General features: G+C 45.2%; 2 protein-coding genes across 2 annotated transcripts; one reads left to right on the top strand and one right to left on the bottom strand.

Annotated features, from left to right (window-relative positions):
- Positions 1-10,756: 10,756 nt before the first annotated feature.
- LOC146342796 (olfactory receptor 6E1-like) lies at positions 10,757-11,707 on the top strand. The gene has a single exon (XM_084807995.1). The coding sequence runs from the start codon at positions 10,757-10,759 to the stop codon at positions 11,705-11,707; it is 951 nt and encodes a 316-aa protein (XP_084664121.1).
- Positions 11,708-18,807: 7,100 nt separating this feature from the next.
- LOC146342795 (olfactory receptor 6E1-like) lies at positions 18,808-19,758 on the bottom strand. The gene has a single exon (XM_084807994.1). It carries the CDS (start codon positions 19,756-19,758, stop codon positions 18,808-18,810), a length of 951 nt encoding a protein of 316 aa, XP_084664120.1.
- Positions 19,759-27,477: the final 7,719 nt, after the last annotated feature.

Below are 27,477 nucleotides of genomic sequence, written 5' to 3'. Positions count from 1 at the left end.
CCTTACCTCACTAATACATCAGTGTATCCTTCTAAGTTATTCTACCATACTTCATAAATATTGGATTGCCCAGCTAATGGTCTCAACTAGGGAGATACCCTTTCAGTTCATATTTTAATGCAGGCATACCTAATAACACACCTTCAAACTAATGCATGAACTAAAACTCAAATCATTCTTCAAAATCCATACTTTTTCCTGAATTTTGCAATGGAATTCTCCAAACACTTGTTAAAATATGTATAATAGGAAAAGTGCATACACAATGCATACAGTAGTGAAAATAGTGTTTTAAAAAGCATTGAAAATAGCTTGCAAAATTAGGCAACATTGCATACAAAAATGTGCAGAAATGGAGCTGGCTGGGGAACGCTGGGACTTGTAGGACTTTTTTTTTTTCTAAATATACATAGGATTGCACCCTTATTCTGGCATAAGCTTTCATGGACACATTCCGCTTCATCAGATATGTGAAGTGTTCACCTCCAATCCAATTGGCAGATCTATCTACACAAGCTTGAGGGTGGGTGGGAGATGTTAACTGCATTGTCAGAGGGAACTGAAATCCAAAAAAGTGCAAGCACTGCCCGGTGGTTATCTTAACAGTAGTAGCCATTCTCCCAAAGTTGGGGGATAACACAGACATCATTGCACTGGTGAACTGATTAACAGATGCAGTGTATTGTTAACACCTTTGTCCTTATTCAGACCACAGGAAACAGAGTTGAATCTTGATGAATTGTACATCAGCAATTTCACATTGGTCGCTGTCTTTGAAATTCCTTTGTTCAAGAATGGCAACCTTAAGATCATTCATTAAGTGTCCTTGGAAGATGAAATGTCCTCCCCTCCCTCCTCCTCAGTATCTGAACATTGCCATCTATCAGTTTTCTGTCCATTTATTCCTCTGCATAGAGAGTGGCCTGTTTGCCCTATGTAGAATGCAGCAGGATATGCCTGGCAAATGATGACATGTATGACATTGGAAGATGAACAGGTGTATGAACCCCTGATATTGTGGCTGGCATTATTAGGTCATATACTAGTGTTGCCAGAGAAGATATGGGGCAGAGTTGGCATCTGGGTCTGCCACAGGGTCCATCTCCCATGTCTGAATCTCCATTGCAAGGTCTGTTTTTGCTGATGTTGCTAGGAATTTGAAAGCTAGCAACCAATGTGGAATTACCGAAGTACAATTCATCAAGAGATTCAGCTCTATTTCCTGTGGGCTGAATAAGGGCAAAGGTACGTTTTAGTTTGGGCAGCTGTCTGTAAGCAAGTACAGAGACCCAGACTAAAAAAGAAAAGAAAAAGATACTTTGCTAGACTACAATTCACTTCAATGTACAAGAAGTACTATGGGATGGGTTGGATCCAGACTTTCTCATACATAGAGCAGACCCATTGAAATCTAAGGAACTTCAGCTGGCAACAACTATTTTAAGCCCCACTGACTTCAGTGGGTCTACTCTAATTATAACTAAGCCTGTATCCAGCCCAATATCAACTTGTATAACAAGTACGATGTACAACAAGCAAAAAGGAAATGCATACATGGAGAGTTGGAGCGTCGTATGTGCTTATTAGCTAGGAATGGGGGAACCCTGTGTGTGTGTGTGTGTGTGTGTGTGTGTGTGTGTGTGTTGTGTGTGTGATTTGTATTAAGGCCATGGCAGAGAAGGAAAGCATTAACCTCACCCTGCACTGTCGCCTTTATCCAAATCAGAGGTTCATCACCCTGCTTTTAGTAAAAGCAAAATACACTGAGAGGTCCAATCAACCACATCATGTCTAGTTGGTCCCTCAGAAGGGATCTGAATTTAGCTATGCTATTGAAGTTCCAACAATTCATTAACATAGCTACACTCCCTCTCGCTCCTCTCTCTTAGACTTCTATTCCTCAAGTTTGACTCTTCAAGGGAGCTTCAGAGCCACCTTATAGGGTAGTACTGTGTGTGAATAGTAAATGCTTACTTGCTAAAAATTCTCTTAACCACCTCTTCAAAAAGATGGAATCCCTCCAATTATTTTCGATAATAATTGTGAGTCATTTTCTTTGGCATGGGCCGGTGTGTGTGTGTGTGTGTGAGAAAAGCAGAATAATGTTACTATGTATTAATTCATTAAGGCTGCAATCCTATTCACACTTACCTGTGAGTAAGACCCCATTGAACTCAATGGGATTAACCTCTGGGTAGACATGAATAGGATTGCACTGTAAATTCCCTGACTTCAGAAGAAAAAGAAGATATATTTGGAAAACACACCATTAGTCTCCTATTTGGTTTGTATGTTGCAATGCAAGTTCTCAATTTAGCTTTCCTGATGAGGCACTCAGGGGACTCAGAGACATAGGTTTGTTTGTTGGTTTCCCCCAGAGTGAATAAACTACATACCAAATACCCCCCAAATATCCCTGCATATATTTTGCCTGATCAATAAAAGATCTGCTTGCCTGCCCAAAGATCCTGTGGACAATGTGTGTGAACATCTTAGGAATTATTTATTTCATTTTATGTTATTTTCATTTGCAATATTTATATACTGCTCTACATCAAAAGATTTCGGAGCAGGGAACAACAAAGATAAAAGAATAAACCACCATGTTAAAACAATTAAATCATTTTAAAAGAAATTGATTTTTCTTTTAAAATGAAACAGGGATTACTCTTCTGGTTTGCAGTGATGGGTGCTCAGAGTACAGTTGGACTGTTCATTGATGTGCTGTATGGGAAGATCGTTCATTGAACTACAGATATAGGAGGGTGGGGGGAATTGTCATCAAGTCGAAAGCTTTGCCAGCAGGCAAGGCTATCCATCAGTTCATTCATTCATGCAACACTGATTGTAGGAAGCCCCTTGCAGTACAGATATCTCTGCATGGCTCAGGTAAGTATGCAGATCATTCATCTTTAATTGGTAGGTTTCTCTGTGACCAGTAGTCCCATGCTTTCTTTTTCTTTTGTTTGCTTGCTTTCCTTTCAAATCATTTTGAGAGAAGGACAATGATAGCAGAGCAAGGTTCATAAAGCATGAGAAACAAAGAGGGGGAAAAGAGAACAAGGGGAGAAAAAACAGGTGTCTGAGAGAGAAAAGCAAAAGCATCAACGCAGCTGCTGGTCAGTGAATACAAGCATTGGCAGATGGTAACTCCAGTTCCAGGGGGGCTGTGAGTCGATTCAGGGTTTTAGTTACCACCAGCCACAACCCTAATGATGCTATCCAAGGTGCTGAACCATTTGGGGGGTTGGGATCAGCACCTTGGATCACACCTGTCAACACATTGGATCGGATTCCCAGATGGAATTCGGTGCCAAACCATGCCACCATCCCTAACTGTACTCAAGTAGGTAATGCGATTAAATAGAATTATGTTTTGATTTAATTTGGAATTATGTGCATGATTATTGCCTTCCCTGCTTCCCCCCTTCCCAGTCCCCTGAATAAATTCCCCTTTTTATATATATTTGGAAATTTGGCTGCATTGTTGTTGTTGGTGGTGGTGGTGGTGGTGGTGTGTGTGTTTTTAAATGTTTTCTCACTGAACTCTTCCCCATGTGGAAGATGGCATGGTTACAAAGCTACTGGCTGTGTTTTAAGATTTTGGTAAGCTTTCTTTCTCTGGCTTTGGGAAGGCAAGTCCAAAGCACCTTTCATTTTTCTTACATCCCAGGTCTGGCCTGAAGGGAGGGATCCTTGGCAATAAGGCTCAGAAACTCCCCAAGCAGCTGGGCAGACTAGCCTGTGTCAGGAGGTTCATCCTGACTGGTGGCAGCCTATCAGAGAGTCCTTTTCTGGGGGACCCACATAAAGAAGGGGTCCACCAGGAGGAAGAGTTATCTCTCTCCCAGTCTCTTTACAAAAGGCCATGAGGTGGGGTGTGTGTGGTTGTTTGCTTATCACCTAAATTGGCTGTGGGAGATGGATTTCCCCACACACACACACACCTCATGGCCTATTGTAAAGAGACTGGGACTACTACTAGAGACTACTACTCTGTACTGCTTAACCCGAGGGAACTGGCTAACAGCATGGGGTGGAGTGGTCTAAGTACAGTAGGTCAATTGGCCATGTGGGCGGAGCAGTGCAGGAAGAAGGAGCAAAACATAGTCATTGATGAACACCAGGAAGCACCAAGAAGTTGGAAGGGGATTCCACAGACGCAGAAAGCACCAAGAAGTTGGAAGGGCATTCCACTCAAGCCTGTGGAATGCCAGGGCAGGAAAAGGAACCCCTTAGGAAATTGTTTCAGTCATGCACACAGGATGATTGTCATGCACACAGGATAACTATATCACTATAGGATGCAGTGATGGCCACCAATTCGGATGGCTTTAAAAGGAGGTCGGACAAATTCCTGAAGGAAAAGGCGATCAATGGCTACTAGTTCTGATGGCTATGTGCTACCAGTACTAGAGACAGTGAGCCTATGTACACCAGTTGCTGGGGAACATGGGTGGGAGGGTGCTGTTGCGCTCATGCCCTGCTTGTGGGTTCCTGGTCAACAGCTGGTTGGCCACTGTGTGAACATAATGCTGGACTAGATGGACCATTGATCTGATCCAGGAGGGCTCTTCTTACATTCTTATGTTCTGAAAATATGTGTCCAGGGAGACAGAGGAAGATGGTGCACCATTCCTAGAGTCAGAGATGGGTAAAGATTTGAAGGGCTGGGAGGAGGGAACCAGAGAAAGCCAGAGAAAAATGAAGGGAAACAGATTTTCTTTTAAATCCATTTTTTTTTACCAAGGGATTTTCAGAAAATTTAGGAGGAAATGCCACCCCCAAAATGTCCCCCAGAACCCCCCCCCCAAGCCTCTAGGGTCAGGTCTGGATCAACCCATGCAGTTGGCTGGTGCAAGAAGTACCTGCCTCCTGGATTAACAAGCACCCATTGCAGATCACCCTTGTTGCACAGGTTTAATAAAGTTGTGGCCCTAAGGTCAAGTGTTCCATGTCTTTATCCCAGGGGTGGGTGCAAGATCCCAGCCAATGCTCCAGATAAAAATGAACTCACAAAGGATAAGTGTCATGAACTAGATAGGGATGGTGCGGGCACCTGTTTCGGTCTGCAAAACTGCTGGATCGCCAGTGCTCGTGCTTCCCAAGCTGTACCCCCGAGCCCTCCCCCCTGATCTCTGGTCCCCGGGCTGCCCCTGGACTGCTCTCCAGCACTCAGTGACTGGCCTGCTACTTACCCAGACCCGTCCGCCTCCGGACAGATTGCCATGTTTTCAAAAAACATGGCAATCGGCAGTATGTGCCCATAGACTTATAAGCAAAATAGCACTGCGTATAAGTCTATGTGCCCATAGATTTTTCCAGTCTCCCTCTCTAAATCCAGGCCAGCTATGTGGGGGCAGCAGCTTGACAAGAGGAGGAAGGCAAGAGGCACTTCCCTCTTGCCTTCCTCACCCTGTCAAGCTCCTGCCCCCACATAGCTGGCCTAGATTGGGAGGGGGAGACCAGAACGATCTGCTTCCCCCCTCTCATCCCAGCTACGCAAAGGCAGTGGCTTGATGGGAGAAGGAAGGCGAGAGGGAAGATCTTCTCGCCTTCCTCTTCCTGTCAAGCCACTCTTCCTGGATGGGAGAGGGAGACAGGAGCTATCCTTCCCCCCCCCCCAACCTCACCCCAGTCCAAAAACAGAGCTCCTTTGACACAATATGGAGTGCTATATTTTCGTAGATTTATTGTTGTGCAAAGTGTGGACGGAAAGGGCCGGTTCTGCAACATTCAAAGCATCTTCATGTTGTAGAAATGGCCCTTTCCAGCAGCCATTGTGCGCAACAATACATCTATGAAAAGAAAGCCCCATCTTGCGTAAAAGATGGCGACTCATTCAGAGGAGTGGGCAGCTGTGACACGCACCTGGACAGCTTGCCCGAGCTCTCCAGAGGCTCGCACAGCCTGGCTCACACGGGAGGGCAGCAGCGACTGCTTGAGTGCCCACTGGGCTCGGACTGCAGTGAGTTTGTCCATCCTTAGAACTAGAGCTGTGCACAAATGGCCTCTTGAAATTCTCCACCTTACTTGTGGGCAGAGAAATTTGGGAGACAATCTCAGCACATTTCTCCAGGGAGAGGAGAAATTATCCACAGTATCTCCCAGGCAGCCCCCCCCTCCCAATTTGACAGGGCTTGTAGTACAGCTTCTGTCTGTCTGTCTGTCTTTTTTCCTAAGGGTTTTTTTTGGGGGGTGGGGAGTTGTACTGCAACAACATCAACTGTCTTGGCTGGCTGGCCCCCAGTCTTCATCCATGGCAAGTAGGGGCAGTGTTGTGTCTACCTCCAGGGATGAGGTGGAGTTAGTGCTCTGCCAAAAACTGTCCTCCAATTTCCTGAAAGTTTTCTCCCACCATGAAAGAGGGGGGAGAAAACTTTCAGGAAATTGTTCTGCCTTATTCAGAATGTTTTATCATTTACATTTGTGGTGTTTTTGAGCTTGGCTAATCACAACAAGCCTCCCAGGCTGCCTGTACATCCTGATCTGAAAAAGGCCCTATGGGAGGAATTACCTCATGATGCCTTGAACTGGGCTTTAATTGAAGTGTACGAAGCTGAGGAGGCTACAGGAGGCCAGAGACAATGAAAAACAGGACACTTGTGCTCAGTCCTCAGCCACCTCCTAAGTAAGGTAAGCCCAAGAAAACCAGACCCAACCCATGAGAATTTCTCCAAAATTTCTTCACCATTGAATTTCTTTTCAAAAGCAATTTCTCTTACATAGGAAGCTGCCTTATACTGAGTCAGACCATGGTTCATCTAGCACAGTATTGTCGACACTGACTGGAAGATGCTTTCCAGGGTTTCAGGCAGGATTCTTTCCTTGCCCTACCTGGAGAAGCCGGGAATCGGACCTGGGACTTTCTGCATGCAAAGCATGTGTGCTATCACACTGAGCTATGGCCCCTTCTATCACATTGAGTGAGAATGGTAAAAACAAACAAACAAACAAACATGGGATGGGAGACATTTTCATCACAGAACTATTGTGATCCTCCCAGAGAGTTCAGCTATTGGCAGGTATAGAAACGCAATACATACATGGGGGCGTCAATTACTTTTGGACTCTAGAAAAATAGCCACATGGGATGCATATAAAAGAAACTCCCTTAGGGAAGGAGAGCTGATGTCCCTTGTGTATCAGGAAGCAAAGAGCTAATATCTCTTCCTCTGTATGGTTAGGGACAGTTACCTATTAGGGGTTACTTGCCCCTCTTAGGGTTCACTCCAGATGCAAAGAGATGGAGAAATGCATGTGGTGAAATAGCAGCTTCTTTGTGAGGCAAGTAAGCATCCCATCCCATGCCATCCCATCCCATCCCAAACTCACACACACACACACACACACACACCCCTGCTAAGTGGCATTAAGGATCTAGAAAGCTGCATGCTCAGGAAAGGAAAGGAAAGGAAAGGAAAGGAAAGGAAAGGAAAGGAAAGGAAAGGAAAGGAAAGGAAAGGAAAGGAAAGGAAAGGAAAGGAAAGGAAAGGAAAGGCCGAGAGTGAAACTTCCAGTTTTTCAACTTCCTTGGATAGCTGGAGAAAATCAGCTTCTTCACAGCTGATTCTGTAACCTTATCGGCTCTGTCCTGGACTTCCTAAGAGTTTCCTTTTCATCTGCAGAAATAAAATCATAGACACAACATTGCAGAAGACCAGAAAAGCAATGTGAATGTACTCCCTTTGATGTGGATTGTGAGTGATAATTATTTTTCCAAGAATTTTATCTTGGGTGGTGAATGGAGGGAAATTGAAGTTTTATGTTTGTTTGTTTGTTTGTTTTACCCTGGAAAATGACTAGTATGGCGTACAATATCAGTTACAAGTTGCATACTGGTGTCTGCATTGTGTCTTCTGCTGCCATAACACAACTCAAAAGCAGTCCTGTCACAGCAAACTGAGATGATATTTGTGAGATGCATGAATGGTCTTCTTTTTTTTCTTTCCATTTTAAGTGAAAAGCAATATCGGAGGCCATCATAAGGAGCAAAAGAGCATGGGGGAGGAGAAGGATGCTTCACCCTTTCTCTTCCTGTCATTTACTGTATCTTGCTTAGAATCAACACACGCACCCTATACACAAACGCACACACCACCACCTCCACCACCTCCACCACCACCAGCGGATGGGAGAAAAGATATGAGGTGAAAAGCATTTGAAAAGAGGGAAATCTTATCTGTATGGGGTGTGTGTGTTGATTCTGAGCAAGATACAGTAAATGACAGGAAGAGAAAGGGTGAAGCATCCTTCTCCTCCCCCATACTCTTTTGCTCCTTATCAAGGCCTCCAATATTGCTTTTCTTAAAACAAACATCCTGACATTCCTCCTTCTAAAATTCCTGGTGGTCACTTTCAATTCTTAAAGCAGTTTTTCAAGAAAAAAAGGGAGAAAAGAGGGAGAGGGATGGAAAGAAAGAAAGAAAGAAAGAAAGAAAGAAAGAAAGAAAGAAAGAACAAACGAACTCTGGTTTCTTTTTCAGGTTTCCCTTAGAACCTTGAGCCTGGCCTTAAAGCAGGGGTGAGCAGCTTCCAGAGTTTTTGGAGATGACCCCCCACCCCACCCCACCCTGGAGCCCATTGGAAACTGCATCCTTCAGCACCTTCCACTGCTGAAATGTGGCAGCAAAGACATCGCCACTGAATTTTGGGGGTGTGGCAGTGGTACTGCCCTGAAAGACCAATTGTGCTTTACAATAAGGGGTGTGGGTGAGGAGTGTGCCTGTTGTTTTAAAGCCAAATTGCCTTTTCAAGCTGCCATGCCATCCACATTTGGCAGCAAACCTTCAGTAGCACATCTGGTGGCAGAGGGGGGCTTCCACTGGATGCGGGCATTTTGCTATTGGGGACTGCATGTGCTCTGCCTGCCACGTGTTGTCTACCCCTCCCTTAGAGATTGTCCCCACAATATATTTTGTCTCAGTGTACACGGTGGTGAGATCCAGGAAGGGCAATGTGTGTTTGGAAGTGGGTTACCTGCAGATATATCACACAGATGTACATCTAGAGAAATTTGTGATGGAAAGGTTGACCAGTGGCCACTGGCCATGGCAGGGAGGTAGAGTCAACACAAAGAGTTAATCCAAAGAGAAATTCAAAATGAATTTGTCAGTTCCAGCAGAGACAAAGCATTAGAGGCATTTTGAGAGGAGCCAAAGGAGTTTGGAACAAAAGACTAAAATCTCTCAGTAGGTGAAGATAAGGACATAAGAAGAGCCCTGCTGTATCAAACCAAGTGTCCATCTAGTCCAGCATTCTGTTCACACAGTGGTAGGGATATTGGAGAATTCCGCTATGGACTCCAGTGAGGCCGGGCTCATTAGAGTCCATGGCAGAATGGAGCAATCCTCCCTGCCATCCCGCGGAATCGCCCATCCCGCGGAAACGGAGCCGCCATTTGCATCCCTGCGGAGGCTGTGATAGGCTACGTATACATTTATATGTCTCCCCCCACCACGCCTCCCCACCACCACAGACGCCCCGGATCGGAAAGGTAAGTACATTTCGTACATCCCTACACAGTGGCCAACCAGCTGTCTACCAGGAACCGCCAAGCAGCACCCTTCCACCCATGTTCCCCAGCAACTGGTGTACATAGGCTCACTGCCTCTGGTACTGGACGTAGCACTTAGCCATCAAGACTATTAGCCATTGATAGCCTTCTCTCCCTGGAATTTGTCTGACCCCCTTTTAAAACCATCCAAATTGGTGGCCATCACTACATACAAATTCCATTGTTTAACTATGCACTGTCTGAAGAAGTACTGCCTTTTATCTGTCCTGAATTACCAATCAGCTTCATGGGATGACCCTGGGTTCGAGTATTTTGAGAGAGGGAATCTCCCTATCTGCATTCTCCACACCATGCATCATTTGGTATACCTCTATCATGTCTCCTCTTACCCTATTTTTTGTCCAAGCTAAATAATCCCAGGTATTGTAATTTTCCCTCATAGGGGAGATGCTCTAGCCCCTGGATCATTTTACTTGCCCCTTTCTACAACTTTTCCAGCTCTACAATATCTTCTGTTTGGTGTGGTGACCAGGACTGTACACAGTATTCCAAGTGTGGTCACACCATAGATTTGTATAAGGACAGTATGATGTTGGCAGTTCTATTCTCAATTCCTTTTTCTAATTGTGACTAACATGGAGTTGGCCATTTTTACAGCAGCCACACAACTGGGTTGACATTTTCTTCAAGCTGTCCACCACAACAACCCCCAGATCTCTTTCTTGGCCAGTCATGGCTAGCTCAGGTCCCATCCAGGTATATTGGAAGTTGGGGTGATCACATCCCTCAGTTCACACTGGATTTGGTCAAAATCCAAATGGAACTGAATCTGGAAGTTCTTCCTCAAATGAAGCACATAAGGAATTTTGAGAGAAGCCAAAAAAACATAAATCAGAGTGGTGAAGTTATATGACAGGGAGTGGGTGAGTTCACACAGCACTGCATGAAATCCAAATGCAACCCTGGACTTCAGAGTCAGCACCAGTATCGTTTGTCAGCCAGGTGGGGGAGGGGGCAGCCAGAATTGAAAGTGAGATGTGTATCTGGCTTGTCATCATTGGAGACAGAATACTGGACTAGACAGACGTTGGCTTAATTCTGCAAGCCAGTTCTTAATAGCAAAGTTGACATTGATTTAATTGCTGAGATTCAAAGTTTAGTAGCAGAAATGTATTGAGAATGACTAATAAAAATACAGCCTGTGTTTTTCTTCCTTTTATTTTTAGGCATTTGCTAAAAATGCTGAATAGAACTACAGTGAGTGAATTCCTGCTTTGGGGTTTTACAGACAACCGTCGACTTGAAGTCTTGCTTGCATCCCTCCTGTTCATCACATACCTTTTGACCATATTTGAGAATACAGTGATTATTGTGATCACACTGGTGAATCGACAACTCTCCACCCCCATGTATTTCTTCCTTCGACACTTTGCCATATTGGAGATTGGGTTCACTAGTGCTGTCACTCCCAAAGCCTTGGCCAACATGGTCAATAGCTACAGGACAATCTCTTTACCTGGTTGCTTCCTGCAGCTGTATCTGTACTTTGCCCTGGGAGCAACGGAATTTATACTGTTGGCGGTTATGTCCATTGACAGATACATGGCCATCTGCAACCCTCTTCACTACTCAGCCATCATGAATGGTCGAACCTGCTCACTGCTAGTTCTTTCCTCTTGGGTTGGGGGATTTTTGTTAATTCTGGGTCTAGAAATTGCATTATTTCAGATGCCATTTTGTGGCCCACAAACAATAGACCATTTTTTCTGTGACATCAGTTCTGTGATCAAACTTGCATGCATGAACACAAGTCTCCTAGAACTCATGGTTTTCCTCATTGCTGTTATTTGTGTCCTTGGAACCTTGGCTGTAAACATTGTGTCCTATGTCCATATCATTTCCACCATCATGCGCATCCCATCCAACACAGGGAGGCAGAAGGCCTTCTCCACTTGTGCTTCTCAAATCACGGTGGTCTCACTCACATATGGCAGCTGCATTTTCATGTACATCAAACTGAAAGGCACCACCGAGTTAGACTTCAGCAAGATGGTAGCTGTTCTGAACACCATTGTAGCTCCACTTCTAAATCCATTGATATACTGCCTGAAGAACCAACAGGTTCAGGGTGCCCTGAAAGCTGCATTAAATGTGATGGCTTGTGTCAGAACGCAAAGCAATTGGAAATAGCATTATCATCAGCACAAAAATGTACATTAAATGCTAACTTTGGAAGCCTTTTCTACAACCATCAGAAATGGTTCTTATCAAATGACAGTTTTCTGTTGCTTCCAATGACATTGGAGTGGATCCAGACCTGGTCATCCTTCAAACAGACCAGGGGTGAGCACGGTGGTACCAGTCGGGCCCAATGCACCTCCCCAAACACTTTTCTTGGCACCCACCAGGTGTCTTACCCCTCCCATTTCTTTCCCAATTACCACATTCTCTTACTGGAAGCTGGGATGACTTGGAAATAGATTTCTGTTGGGGCTGAAAACTGTGGGTTTAAAGGAGCTGTTTAATCTGTTGGGGCTCAGACCCCACCTCTGCCTTGCTTGCAGCCTATTTGGTCCAGGTGACTTGCCCTTTCCCATGTCTCCCATGGTAGCCATTTTATAGTGATTCCAACGACAGTTTCTCAAATTGCCAAATGTGTCCATGGTCCAAACAGGTTGCCCTCCCCTGCGGTGGACCCATTGAACTCAATAGGACTGAAGTTTTTCCTGACTGACTTGCCCCATTGATCTCAATAGGACTACTTTATGCCTCTCTCTCTCTCTCTCTCTCTCTCTCTCTCTCCCTCCCTCTCTCTCTGGAATATGCATCTCTCTCTCTCTCTCTCTCTCTGGAATATGCATCTCTCTCTCTCTCTTTCTCTCTCTCTCTGTCTCTCTCTCTCTCTCTCTCTGAATACAGGATTGCCATCCAAATGTCAATGCTGGTGTATCTGAAAATTATCCAGCGTAAAACTTTGAAAGCTTGATTATGAATTGGGTTTGGTATATGTGACCAGATTCCATGTGCCAAATATTCAACAGGGAGAATCAAATCTTACCTTCTATCTTTGGAAGGTCAAATAATACTGGTGTGACTTTAAATAGTACCCCTAGCATTGTCAGCTCAGACAGACTCATCAACATTGGAGATCTGTCTTCTTGGTAATGATGGCAAGCAGCCATTTCAGAAATGTCCAGAAATCACCTGGGTAGAGAAATGGTGATTGAAGCAAAGTGTCAACTGGAAGAACAATGGGAATCCTGCAGGTAAAGAACTGAGTGGTTTGCTCGATCTGGTGTGTGAAGTTCCTGCTTCCCATTCATTGCCTGTTGTCCCACTTCCTTTCACTCTATGCCAAAATTCCTTATAATTTGTGAGGTTTCATTTGCACCTTCTTTCTTTGGTTCCCTGCATCCTGTGCCTTTGATCTCAATCCTCCTCCTCCTCCTCCTCTGTCACCACCAGCACCATAAATTACTCCAGGGGAGATCTACGTCTACTGGTACTTGTCTGGATGATTTGACAGATTGCCAATGGATTTCCGACTGGGGTAGGAGAGCCAGCGATGTTCCAGCCTTTGATCTCAAGCCTCCTCCTCCTCCACCACCACCACCAACACCATACATTGCTCCAGGGGAGATCTACATCTACTGGGAGGTCCAGCCAGTCAAGGTTATCTATTTCCACCTCAATGTCTGGACATGTGTGTGTGTGCGCGCGCGCGCGTGTGTTTTAAAAAGGCAAAGTGTGCATTACTGAACACAGAAAAAGGTGCACTTTCCCAAGCACACACACCAAATGAGCCCTTTCCTCCCAAAGGCTACAGAGTAGGGATGTCAGAGAATTCTGCCATGGATCTCGGTGAGGCCGAATGCCAGTGCATTCGGCCCCCCGAACTCCGTGGCAGAACGGCCTGCCACCCCCCCCCCCACGGATCCCCCCGGGACGAGACTTACCTGGGGCGGATGTTCTGGACGGCAGCAGCTCTAGCGGCGGCTTCGGCGGCGGCGGCTGGTCTTCCGACCGGCTTCTGCCACCGCCATTTGCTATGTAAAGACTTACGTAGCCTATCATGTCTGGGTTAAAAAAAAACACACACGTACACAAATGGCAGTGGCTACGGCCGCCACCATTTGTGTTCCCTATTTTTGGTTGTCTTAGTCTATGTAAATATTCATGTAGACTAAGACGGCAAAACTAAGGGGGAACGCAAATAGCGTAGCGGACGCTATTTGCGCTCCCCCTTATTTTTGCCATCTTCGTCTACGTGGATATTTATGTAGACTAAGACAACCAAAAATAGGGAATGCAAATGGCAGCGGCCGTAGCCGCCACCATTTGCGTACGTGTTGTTTTTTTGTTTTGTTTTTTAACCCAGACGTGATAGGCTACGTAAGTCTTTACACAGCCTATCACGGCTGAATAGAGGGACACAAATGGCAGCGTCTACGGCCGCCGCAATTTGTGTCCCTGCTAGCCAGTGGCCGGATGTCCGGCTGCTGGCGGAGCCAGCCGGCGGCTACACGGTATCCCCGCGGAGCTGAGCCGGCTGGCCAGGATTCCAGGGGGAAGGATGGAGCGCCTCCACCCCCAGCTGGCGGAGCCAGGTAAGTGGGGTTTCGTACATCCCTACGTAAAGAGTGAAAATGCATTTGCACAAAGGTGCATCTGCAGCCCTTTCAAGGGGACACTGCAATAGTTCCTGTGCACCAGAAGAGAGAATGTTTTTCAACTGAAATCTGCTTTCAATCTAAGTCCTGCATACCGATTAGTATTCGCAAAAAGACACCCCCCCCCAAAAAAAGAGGATCTCTAAAGATCCCAGGACTAGTAGTGAAATCTAGTGGAACATAGGGATCTGCTTGTTACTGAAGCAGACCATTGGCCCATGTAGCCTGATACTGTCGACACTGATGTATTGTTCCTGCTCTTGACATCTTGTCTCATGTCTTCATCCTTGGTAATTTCACCCTTGTCCATGTCCTCTACTCTCCACGGCACTGGCCCCCACCAGGCAAATCAGTTGACCAGTGCTGACCGTCCTGCTTCAGCTACCTTTGCTAAGGGCCAGGATTTTATCTGTTATTAAATAGTATTTGACATTCCACACAGAGGGCCGGATCCAGACATAGTCATATCTAGAAGAGTCCCACTGAAATCAATGTAAGCAATTAATACATATCTTAACTCCCACTGATGTAAACAAGTTTACTGTCAAGTATGGAAAAGTCCGGATCAAACCCAGAATATTCAATACCTGATATTCACTTTTCTATAAGATGCACTCTGCATATGTTGCAAATAGAGGGCTGGATCCAGAGATAGTCAAATGTAGAGGAGACCATTGAAATCAAGAGAATGTATGTAATTAATAAATATCTTAACTCCCATTGATTTCAACAAGTCACGTTTATATAAATATTCACATTTATTTTTTTAACAACTCACACTCCCCATCTGTTGGCAAATTGTATTTATTCTTTCATAGGGATGTACGAAAGTCACTTACCTTTTTGAAGGGTGACATTTGCGGTGGGGGGGAGGCACTCCGTACCTCCCCCCGAAATCCTACCTCAGCCGGCTCCATTCCGCAGCGACTCTGAGGAGCCACCAGCCGGGTGCATCCACACGGCAGGTCTGCAGACACAAATGGCAGACGGCATAGCGGCCACCATTTGAGTCCCTTTGCTGAGCCGTGATAGGCTATGTAGATACTTATGTAGCCTATCACGACTTGCCAGGGATGCAAATGGTGGCCGACGTAGCAGCCGCCATTTGCGGCCGCAGCCTGGCAGCAGCTGGAGCCGCCAGAGCCGCCGCCACTACCACCGCCACCGCCAGAGCTGCAGCCAGGTAGGCTCCATTTCGTGGGGCTTTCACGGGGTGGTGGGGTGGGTTGCTCCATTCTGCCACGGATTCCGAGGGGGTGAATTCACTGGAATTCGGCCTCCCTGGGATCCGTGGCGGAATTCTCTAACATCCCTATTATTTCAGAGTAAAAATGATTGGTTTTGTATTTGTATTAGATATTTTTTTCACACGTAGTATCCTTTTGTACATGACATTCAGTCCTTGAAAGAAATCCAGTGTTATTGGGTGGCAATGGTAAATGTCTCATTCCAAAGTTAGCATTCAATTTTCTTGCTTGTGCTGATACTCACAGAAAAAGGGTAATATCCTAAACCACAAATAAAAGCCACCAAACAATATAGTTCATAGGAAACTCCAAATCTAATATACCATTAAAAATGAGGTTTTAATAAAATATTACAAACAAGGTTAAAAAGAGATGTTAACAGTCCTCGAGTATTCCCTACATACATAGTATAATAATTGGTATCTATACCAGGCTATACAAGTTTTGCAATGCCCCTGTCCCATACGCATTTTGACCTAAATGGTCTTCATCAGTGGGAAAATAAACACAAATTACAGCCCATACAATCACCAATTGCAAATAATGTGTTTTAAGTGCAGAGATTCTACATAAAGCCAGTAAAACAACAATAAAAAGGTAAAGGTAAAGGTGTCCCCAACCAGTCGTGTCCGACTCTAGGGTGTGGTGCTGATCTCCATTTCTAAGCCGAAGAGCCAGCGCTGTCCGAAGACGCTTCCGTGGTCATGTGGCCGGCATGACTGAACACCGAGGTGCACAGAACGCTGTTACCTTTCCCACCAAGGTGGCACCTATTTATCTACTTGCAATTTCTTGCTTTTGAACTGCTAAGTTGGCAGAAGCTGGGACTGAAGACGGGAGCTCACTCCGTCATGCAGCAGTCGGGTCTCGAACTGCTGTCGACCTTCCGGTCTGCAGTTCAGCGTCTTAACCACTAAGCCACCCAAAACAACAATAAACAGGTTTAAATATATCTAAAAGAGTAACACTGACACAATTAGTAAAATAGCTGCAAAGTAACTAAAAAATAGTTAAGGTGGTGTTGAGGTTACTGGAAATTATCCATGCGGCCACTGCAGAGTGAGTATCAATTGCATTAAACTTAAGTCATTCAAGAATCCTTCTGGCAACAGATACCATATTAAGGAATTTGTAAATTGTAACACCGAAGTGGTCATTTATGCTCTTCTGTGTCCTTGCAATCTGATATATGTTGGGATGACTACTAAAGCTGTCAGGATAAGAATTCGTGAGCATATCCACTCCAGAAGACTACTACAAGCCAGAAAGGTGAAACATTTCATGGATCTGAGACGTGATGAAAATGATCTGAGGTTCTGAATTACTGGAAAGGTTCGGGGCTGTGGATCCAGGCTACACCACCTACTGAGGAGAAAGGAAACTTTCTGGATATATACCTTAAGGACCATGTTGCCTTATGGGCTTAATGTGGAATTCAGTTGGGTGTCATATTTATAATTTCCTCTGTGTTGGTTTTCTAATTAGTTCCACCCTATACTTGCCACTGTTTTATTTTATTACTTGCTTGTTGTATCTTAGTAATATAGTTTGTTTTTCTGACTGTGATTTTAGGATAATTTTATTTGTACTATGTTTTTAAGCAGTTCTGTCTGTACCCTACATGGGTTTTAACATGATGATGATGGTGATGATGATGATGATGATGATGATGGTGATGGTGATGATGATGATGATGATGGTGATGATGATGATGATGGTGATGATGATGGTGATGATGATGATGATGATGATGGTGATGATGATGGTGATGATGATGATGATGGTGATGATGATGATGATGATGGTGATGATGGTGATAATGATGAGGATGATGGTGATGATGATGATGGTGATGATGGTGATGATGATGATGATGATGATGGTGATGGTGATGATGATGATGATGATGGTGATGGTGATGGTGATGATGATGATGATGGTGATGATGGTGATGATGGTGATGATGGTGATGATGGTGATGATGATGATGATGATGATTGGCTTCTTGGTATGTATGTGGCTTTAAAATTTCTTAGGTTCCTTGACTCTGGGAGCAACACATTTAGCATTAGACAATTATGGATACTCACCCTTTGCTAAATTGATAACACACCTGAGCCTTGATTAAGGCCATTATTTAGCAACCCAGATTACAATAGTAGATGGCGACTCACAGCATCCAAGCTGTATGGTGGAGTGTGATGTAGTGCTAAAAATCTTCTTCTTTCTTGGAATAGAGCTAGATACAGTCCTGCTTAGGGATGTTAGAGAATTCCACCATGGATTCCAGGGAGGCTGAATTCCAGTGCATTTGGCCCCCCGGAATCCGTGGTGGAATGAAGCAACCCCCCTTGCCCCCCCGAAATGGGCCCAGAATGGAGCCTACCTGTTTGTGGCCATCCAGTGCTCTGCAAATGGCTGCCACCTCTGTGGCTGCCATTCGCCTTCCCACGAATGGCCGTGATAGGCTACATAAGTATTTATGTGGCCTATCACGGCTAATGTGGGGATGCCATTTGCGTCCCTGCAGAGGCCATGATAGGCTACTTAAATATATACGTAGCCTATCATGGCAATAGGCAGGAACAGAAATGGCGGCCGCTACTGTGATAGGCTACATATATATTTACGTATATATATTACATTCTTGCCTTTTGCCGTGATAGGAGTCACTGCAGAGCAGAGCCAGCTGGGGAGGATTTTGGGGGGAGGGACGGAGCGCCTCCCCCCCCCACGCAGATGTCCCTGGATGAAACCAGGTAAGTGTTTCGTACATCCCTAGTCCTGCTCAGTATATATTGATGGAAGTACTCTACCATCTTGAGTAAGAAAGTCTTAAGGGTTTTTAGCTGGTGGGTTGTTCCTTTTGTTATAAGGGATGATGATAATGGTGATGATAGCCCTTGAATTTTTATTAGGCGTTTTGCCTTTTTATGTATTAGGTACAGGAGGAAATGTTTAGACTCCCTTATCCAGCAGACGTCCATAAATATTGCTTGGTGAGAAGCCAACAATCTTACTAGTTTAAAAACTGTTGGTAAATATACTTTTAATTTTTTTTAGTTGTTTTTGAGCTATTTTAGTAACTGTGTCAGTGTTACTATTTCAGATATATTTAAACCTGTTTATTGTTGTTTCACAGGCTTTCTGTAGAATCTCTGCAATTATGAGACATTATTTGCAATTTCTGATTATATGGGCTGTAATTTGTGTTTATTTTCCCACTGATGAAGACTGTTTAGGTTGAAATGCATATGGGACAGGGGCATTGCGAAATCTGTATAGCCTGGTATAGATACCAATTATTATACTATGTATATATATTGTATTACACTACGTATGTATTATGCTTGTGCTGATGTCAGTCCTATCCTCAGTCATCTTGGTTCTTACAAAACACAATGCACAGTCTGAACATATCTCTCAAGGCACCTTGGACTTGTTTGTTCCTCAGGCAGTAGATGAATGGATTCAGCAGAGGAGACATGACAGTGTTAAGAATAGCGACAACCTTGCTGAAGTTTAAGTTGCTGTTACTTAAACTTGGTTTGATGTACATGAAAATGCAACTGCCATAAGTGATGGAGACCACAGTGATATGGGAAGCACAAGTGGAGAAGGCCTTCCACCTCCCTGTGGTGGATGGGATGCACATGATAGTGGAAGCAATATTGATGTAGGACACAGTGTTTATGGTCAAAGTCCCAAAGAGGGAGAGTGTAGCAGTGAGGAAATCAATTAATTGTAGCACACTGGTGTCAACACATGCAAGTTTGATCAATGGCCCATTGTCACAGAAAAAATGATTGATGGTGTTTGGGCCACAGAATGGCATCTGAAATAATGCGACTGCTGGACCCATAATGAAAAACAAACCCCCAAGCCAAGAGCAAAGCACCAGCAATGAGCAGATTCTATCACTCATTATAGTTTGGTAGTGAAGAGGATTGCAAATGGCCACATATCTGTCAATGGACATTACTGCCAGGAGAAAGAATTCTGTTGTCCCCAGGACAAAGTACAGAAAGAACTGTGTGAAGCAACCAGGTAAAGAGATAGTCTTTTGACCGAGAGTGATGTTGGCCAAAGCTTTGGGAATAACAGCGGTGGTGAACCCAATCTCCAGAATGGCAAAGTGTCGGAGGAAGAAATACATCGGAGTGTAGAGCTGTGGACTCACCAACGTGATGACAATAATCACTGTGTTCCCCAATATGGTCAAAAGATATGTGAAGGACAGTAGGAGAAAAAGCAAGATTTCAAGTTGACGGTTGCAAGTGAAGCCCAAGAGTATGAATTCCCCCACCATGGATATATTCTGCATTTGAGGGCACCCCTAAAAGAAAAGTGAAGAGAAATGAATAATTAGGCCTGTATTTCGATTGTGTTGAGTCAATCATCTTTGATTCACTGAGATTAAATCAACACAGTCTCTGAATATATTGTTGTGAATTTGGAGGGAGGTCATCTGGATGATCATATTGAGGGAGAGAACTGAGCTTGTGCTGTTTCAAAGCATCTTCAGGGTGCAGGCCTCCACCACCATCACCAGAAGACTGATGGATACAGCAGACTTTCTGAGTATTCAGATCCAGATGTGACCCTCTCCACCTATGCTCAACCCGTATTTCTTATAAATTGATGCAAATGTTACTACACAATGCCAGTAACCCTCTACTGGCCTAATTCCAAAGGAAACTGTACTCTGGTAAGTACCGAACCCCTAAAACATCTCACCACTGGATCCGGATTTTGAGCTCTTTAGTCCAACAACATATGAAACCCAGGACAAGGCCGGTTTAGGCCAAATTCAGTGACAAACAAGGAATATGTTGAACATTCTTGTACAATATACTTGTCTGATCAAAATGCCAGTTCCATTTTAGACTAAATCGTGTGTGTGTGTGTGTGCGTGTGCGTGTGTGTGTGTGTGTGTGTTGAAATATAGAGGGCAGGACAGAGACTATCAGTCAATGACTGGTATTGGAATTAAAACTAATCTCACATAAATGTCATATTCAGAAAATTGTTCAGAATTGAAATGTAATTTCCAGAATTCGAATCAAATGTGAATAGAAGTAAGGTTTGGCAGTAGTTTTGAAATTAGGCTTTTGAGAAGGAGGAATGACCAGAGTTTGCGGTATTTAATTTGTATTCCATACATTTTGTCTGCTTAAAATCCAGACCTGTGGTCCTTCCCACACAGCCCCCTTCACCTTCTGTTCAGCTGCTGTTCACAAGCTTTGATCCTTTGTTTTTATTATAACTTCAATAATAATAATAATAAATGAAATAAAAGAATAATCCATCAATCATGATGAATGTTCATTTTGTCTAGTTTGCGCATACCAGACCCGTTCTCCTGTCTACACTGGTAACAAAGGCACAATGGACATGCAGGAATGCCATTTATAAATGGTGTTGTGAAAAGGCCGTGGAGGCTGGTGGCTCCATTTTCAGTGGGGTTGTGAATCCATACTCGCTTTCAGTCAGAACCAACCAGGACTCTAAACTAGCTATCCACGGTGCTAAACCCTATCCCCAAAGTAGGTTCAACACCTTGGATAGCTCTTTAGAGTTCTGGCTCGTTCTGACTGAAAGCCAGCATGTATTCACAGCCCTACCGAAATCATAGCCACCAGACTCCATTGGAAACAGCACTATCGCATGTAGAAAATGGAATACTTAAAGCCATCTCTCTATTCACCTCTCCAAAATCAGCTCTCAAGAAAATACTCACCTCCCTTAATCCACATTAATGGGAAGACCAATCCCAGGGTCAATGGAGGTGAGCTTCTCCTGCTATCCAAGCAAAGCCAAGGACTGAGTTCCATCCCACAAAGTCTTTTTTCAGGGATTGTCGCATCTTTTACCTTAATGCCTTCCAGAAGAGATTTCACTTCCTTGCCAACCTCTGTAAATGTTTATGGCATCTATCTCCTTACACTGGGAGTGAAAATGAAAGCAACCTCTCATAGGTGATGGTACATGCTGATATACCTAAGCATACAGCACCAGAAATATTAGCTTCTAGAAGGTTAAAATATGCACAGGACATCAGTGCTGCTTCCTTACGAAGCAGGCAATGTATTGCATGCCGGATGAAAGAGGCTCAAGCTATGGACCAAACTGGTCTGTAAGGGTTATAATGACAATATATGTGGCATCTATGTGGCTGCTATCCACTCTGGAATCCAAACAAAGTTGAAATCCATTTTCTTTCCCCATCTCCAATCTTCTTCTGTCAGATTTTTGTAAGTTGTGAATTTTATGAACTTAAATACTGGCCAGAATAGTCTATGAAAATCTGAATATTTTGTCCAATATCTCAGAGCCAGTATGGTGTAGTGGCAAAAGTGTTGGACTAGGAGCTGGGAGATCTGGGTTCTAGTCCCCACTTGGCCATGGAAGCTCACTGGGTGACTTTGGGCCAGTCACAGACTCTCTCAGCCCAACCCACCTCACAGGGTTGTTGTTGTGAGGATAAAATGGAGAGGAGGAGGATAATGTAAGCCGCCTTGGGTTCCTTGCAAGAAGAAAAAAGGCGGGGTATAAATGCAATACATAAATAAATAAATAAAATACCTGTACCTGGCATCCCATGAATTGCTTTGAAGATCCGAAACTGGCCAATCGATACCTGATGGTATTCCAGAGCTGCTGTGGACTGATACTGAATGTTTGAGAGTACTTAACGACTCAGAAATTATGACATTTCCTATTCAGTGCTCAGCTGCATTAACATACCCAAGGCCGGCCATTAATTAAGAAGCCCACCTCAAAGGATGTGTGGGCTGTTAAGAGCCTGCCTCTGAAAGCCCGAACCCTTCTCTAGATCAGATCAATATCTGGTGGAGACAAACCTCCCACCCCCAAGCCATCCCCTCCAGACTCCTCTTTATTTTGTACCTCCAACTCAGGATGATGTCTTGGCAGCAGTGCCACTGAGAGAACAGAGGAAGGGAGGATTTCTCTCTCTCCCACCTCCCCCTCCCCAGTGCATCAAGGATTTCAGAGCAGTCTTCCTTGGGATTTGCAGCCCTTCCAAGGGACACTGCTATCGTTCCTGAACACCAGAAGAGAGAATGCATTTAAACTCACGTCTTTAGTCCAAGCCCTGAACTCCAATTAGAACTGACAATAGGAATGTCCCTTGTGGGGAAACCCAGCCCTTTGGGGGCTCACCAGATTTTTGGCCCAACTTGATGTGATCAAATCAGGGGTGGGGTGTCAGTCAAAGTCCAGGGGGTCAAGCTGCTGAAAGCTCAGTGAACTCCACCATTTGGCCTGGCTGGCTCTCTGAAGAGAAGCGCTGTCTGCTTTTGCAGCTGACACAGCTCTTCAGGGAGTTCAGCCACCCACTGCTCACTCTGAGAGGATCTGCCGACAGAGCGGGCGGCAGCAGCAATGGCAAAAGTAGTGGTGCAGGGAAGGAGGGAGATAGATAGATGGGTGAGGGGCAGGCAGGAGGAACGGAGATGCGGCAGCGAAGGGGGCACAGTGGTGTCAATGGTGGGAGGGGCGGTGTCAATGAATATAGGGGATATTAATTTTCACCAATTTGAAGGTTATCCCAGCCAAGATTCAACATAAAGTACCACAGCGGGGCATTCTGGGGAACACAATGATTTGGGGTGGGAGTGGGGAAGAAATTCACTCAGTTTCCATTTTAATGTGAACGTACTTAATTCACACTTCCCAAACCAATACGTCAACTGAAACATGGTTCTATTATTATTATTATTATTATTATTATTATTATTATTATTTCTATACCGCTCCATAGCCAAAGCTCTCTGAGTGGCTTACAAAAGTTAAAACATTAAAATACAATACACAAAGTTTAAAAACCATGTACATAAAACATACAAACAACATATAACTAAAAACAACTTTAAACAAAAAAACACTTTAAAGAATCCAAGAATAAAACACAGCTTAAAACAAAACTGCTTAAAACAGTATACAAAAAAGTCTGCAAAAGGAACAAGAGTTCTAAAAGGGGAAGGCCTGCCAGACTAATAGTGCATTTAATGCCTGTTTAAAATCCTTCAATGAGGTCAGCAGGTGCTTTTCAACTGGCAGGCCATTCCACAGTTGAGGGGCGGAAAAGGAGAAGGTCCTCTTGGTGTGGATGCCAATCTCACATTAGGAAGCCACAGCAGAGATGTCCCTCAGAGGACCTTTGGTGGTGGACTGGGACATAGGGGAGAAGGCGCTCCCTGTGGTATCTTGGACCTAGACCATGTAAGGCTTGAAGGTAAGAACCAGCACTTTATATTTTGCTTGGAAACAAATTGGCAGCCAGTGTAAAGACTTTAAAACCAGTGTAATATGGCCTCCGCGGGATGTCCCAGAGCCCAACCTGGCTGCCACATTTTGTACCAGTTGAAGTTTCTGAACTAAATATAAAGGCAGCCCCAAGTACAGCACATTGCAGGAATCAAGCCTGGAGGTTGCCAGCACATGCACCCCCATTGCCAGGCCGACATGTTCCAGGAACAGGCATAGCTGGCACATCAGCCAAAGTCGATAACGGGCACTTCTCATCATTGCCTCCACTTGGGGTGCCAGGAGTAGGGTTGGGCAAGAAGCACCCACAAGCTACAAACTTGCTCCTTCAAGGGGAGGGCAACCCCATCCAGAACTGGTTGACATACCTCAGTACCTGAATTGGGATCCTCCTTCACAATGGGCAACTCTGTCTTGCCTGGATTCCATTTCAGCCTGTTTTCCCTCATCCAGCCCATTACCGACTTCAGGCAATCATTCAGAGGAGTCATACCTTCCTTGGATAAAGATGTTAAGGAGAAATAGATTTGGGTGTCATCAGCATACTGATAACACTCAGCCCCAAACCTCCCAAATGGGGAGATGATCTCTCCCAGCAGATTCATGTACTTATTGAACATCATCAGGGATAGAAATAGAATAGAGCCCTGAGGGACTCCACATAACAGTTCCTTTTTTGAGGAGAAACTATCGCCGAGTGACACCATCTGGAACCGTCCGTAGAGAAAGGAGCGGAACCACTGCAGAGCAGTGCCCCTAAATCCCTCAGGTGATCCAGAAGGATACCATGGCCGATGGTATCGAATGCCACTTAGAGATCCAAAAGAGTCAACAGGGATGCCCTTCCCCAATCAATTCCCAGGCAAAGATCATCCACCAAGATGACCATGGCAGTCTCAACTCCATATCCCACCCTGATGCCGATTTGAAATGGGTCCAAATAATAGGGATGGATGAAAGTCCCTTACCTGGTCCCGCAGCTTTTTTCGGGGGGGGAGGCACTCCGTTTCTCCCCCTGAAATTCTTGGAGGGTGGGGAGGCGCCCTGCCCCTCCCTGCCGAAATTCTGGCCGGGGGAGAGGCGCCCCATCCCTCCCTGCCGAAATTCTGGCCGGGGAGGAGTGCCCCGCCACTCCGGCCGCAAAAGAAAAAAGTAAAGTAAAAAAAAAACCAATGTGATAGGCTACGTGAAGATTTACGTAGCCTATCACAGCTAGATTTTCAAAGTCAGCCATAATAGGCTACGTAAATCTTTACGTAGCCTATCACGGCTGACTTTGAAAAAAAAAAGAAGCGCGTACGCAAATGGCGGCGCCCATGGGCGCCGCCATTTGCGTTCCTTATTTGGGCACACGTAGTCTACGTAAAGATTTACGTAGACTACGGCGAAAATAAGGGAAATGCTATTTGTGTTGCCCTTATTTTCGCTGTAGTCTACGTAAACCTTTACGTAGACTACCCATGCCCATATAAGGAATGCAAATGGAGGCGCCCATGGGCGCCTCCATTTGCATACGCGCTTTTTATTTTTTTCTTCAAAGTCAGCCGTGATAGGCTACATAAAGATTTATGTAGCCTATTATGGCTGACTTTGAAAATCTAGCCATGATAGGCTACGTAAATCTTTACGTAACCTATCACTTTTTTGGTTTTTTTTTTACTTTACTTGGAAATGGCGGTGGTGTCAGCCGATCGGAAGACCAGCCGCCGCCGAACCGCAGCCGAACCGCCGCCGGGACCCGCCACCGTGAGGACATTCGCACGAGGTAAGTCCCATCCCGTGGGAGTGGGGGGGTGTCAGAGACTTTCCCCACCAATTTCGAGAGGCCGAATGCGTTGGCATTCGGCTTCCCAGAGATTCATGGAGAAATTCTCTGACATCCCTACCAGATAATCAGTTTCATCCAAGACTGCTTGGAGTTGAATAGACACTGCCTTCTCGATTTCCTTGCCCCAAAATGGTAGATTACTTACTGGACTATAATTATGGAAGTCTAGGGGGTCAAGGGAAGGCTTCTTCAGAAGCAGTCTAAAAATTGCTTCTTAAGCCATGATGGAACATTACCTTCCCTTATGGAAGCATTAATAATATTCAGCAAAAATTGCTTTACCTTCTCCCCTCCCTGGACTGCACGCCAGGATGATCGAGAGAGCAAGTTGTCTTTTTGACCAAGCCAAGCAGCTTGTCCACATCATCAGGAGTCACAAGCTGAAAATGATCCAGTTTAATCATGCCAGCAGAGTTGCTGGACACCCCGCTATTGATTTCTGTCCCCATGACAGCGTCCAAGTTGGCTAGTTTCTGAGAGATTTTATCCATGAAAAATTAACTAAAGGCATCACAGCAAGCGACTGAAGGCTCTAAGACTGGATGCGGGGTGGGGGGGGCGGCGGACTCAGCTTCCTAACTGCACTGAACAGCTCAGCTGGGTGTGAGTTTGCAAAAGCAATACTTGCAGAGTAGAAAACTCTTTTAGCTGAACATATTGCCACCTCATAGGTCTTCAAATGATCCCTATCATGTGTCTTATCGGATTCAAGTTGAGTTTTCCACTATTGGCACTCTAGTCATCTAGGGATGTACGAAAGTCACTTACGTTTCCACGGATTATGTTGATGGTGGGGGGGAGGCGTTCCACCCCTCCCCCTGGAATCCTCGACAAGGGGGGAAGCAATCTGTTCCTCCCCCCCCCCCTGGAAACCTACACGGCTGGCTGTGCTCCGTGGCAGCTCTGCGGAGCAGACAGCCAGGCCCAGCCAGGCCAGAGCCGTCCGCAGCCGGATTTCGAGCAGCGGAGGGCTCTGGGACAAAAAGCAACAACAACCGTGTACGCAAATGGTGGCGGCTACGGCCGCCGCCATTTGCATTCCTTATGTTTGGCCGTCTTAATCTACGTAAATATTTACGTAGACTATGACAGCAAAAATAAAGGGGAATGTAAATAGCGTAGCGGGTGCTATTTGCGTCCCTTTTTGATTCACCGTTTCAGCCTATGTAAATCTTTACATAGGCTAAAAGGGTGAATCAAAATGGGATGCAAATAGCGCCCACTATGCTATTTGCATTCCCCTTTATTTTTGCCGTTGTAGTCTACATAAATATCTACATAGACTAAGACGGCCAAAAATAAGGAACTCAAATGGTGGCGGCGGTAGCCACCACCATTTGCGTATGCAGTTCTTTCTTTTTTTTTAAACCCAGCCATGATAGGCTACGTAAATCTTTGCGTAGCCTACCACATCATTTTTTTGTTTTGTTTTGTTTACAAGACTGCAAATGGCGGTGGTGGCAGCTGGTCGGAAGACCAGCCACCGCAGCCGCCGCTGCACGGAAGATCTGCCCCAGGTAAGTCTCGTCCCGGGGGGGATCCTCAGGGGGGCGGGGGGGCAGGCCGTTCCTCCACGGAGTTCAGGGGGCCGAATGCACTGGCATTTGGCCTCACTGAGATCTGTGGCGGAATTCTCTGACATCCCTAGTGTAGGGTAGGGATGTCAGAGAATTCCACCACGGATCTCGGTGAGGCCGAATGCCAGTGCATTCGGCCCCCTGAACTCCGTGGCGGAATGGCCTGCCACCCCCCTGCCACCTCGTGGATCCACCCCAGGACAAGACTCAACTGAGGCGGATCTTCCGGGTGGCGGTGGCTCCGGCGGCGGCTTCAGTGGCGGCTGCAGCCGGTCTTCCGACCGGCTGCCACTACCGCCATTTACAGGCTTGTGTAAAAAAAAAATAAAAGACGTGATAGGCTACG

The sequence above is a fragment of the Heloderma suspectum genome, chromosome 6 (genome assembly GCF_057233095.1).
Source record: "Heloderma suspectum isolate Gila_16-S chromosome 6, 16-S_ref, whole genome shotgun sequence".
Classification (NCBI taxonomy): domain Eukaryota; kingdom Metazoa; phylum Chordata; class Lepidosauria; order Squamata; family Helodermatidae; genus Heloderma; species Heloderma suspectum.
Note: the sequence above shows the minus strand (reverse complement) of the source record. Positions and strands in the feature narration are given on the sequence as shown.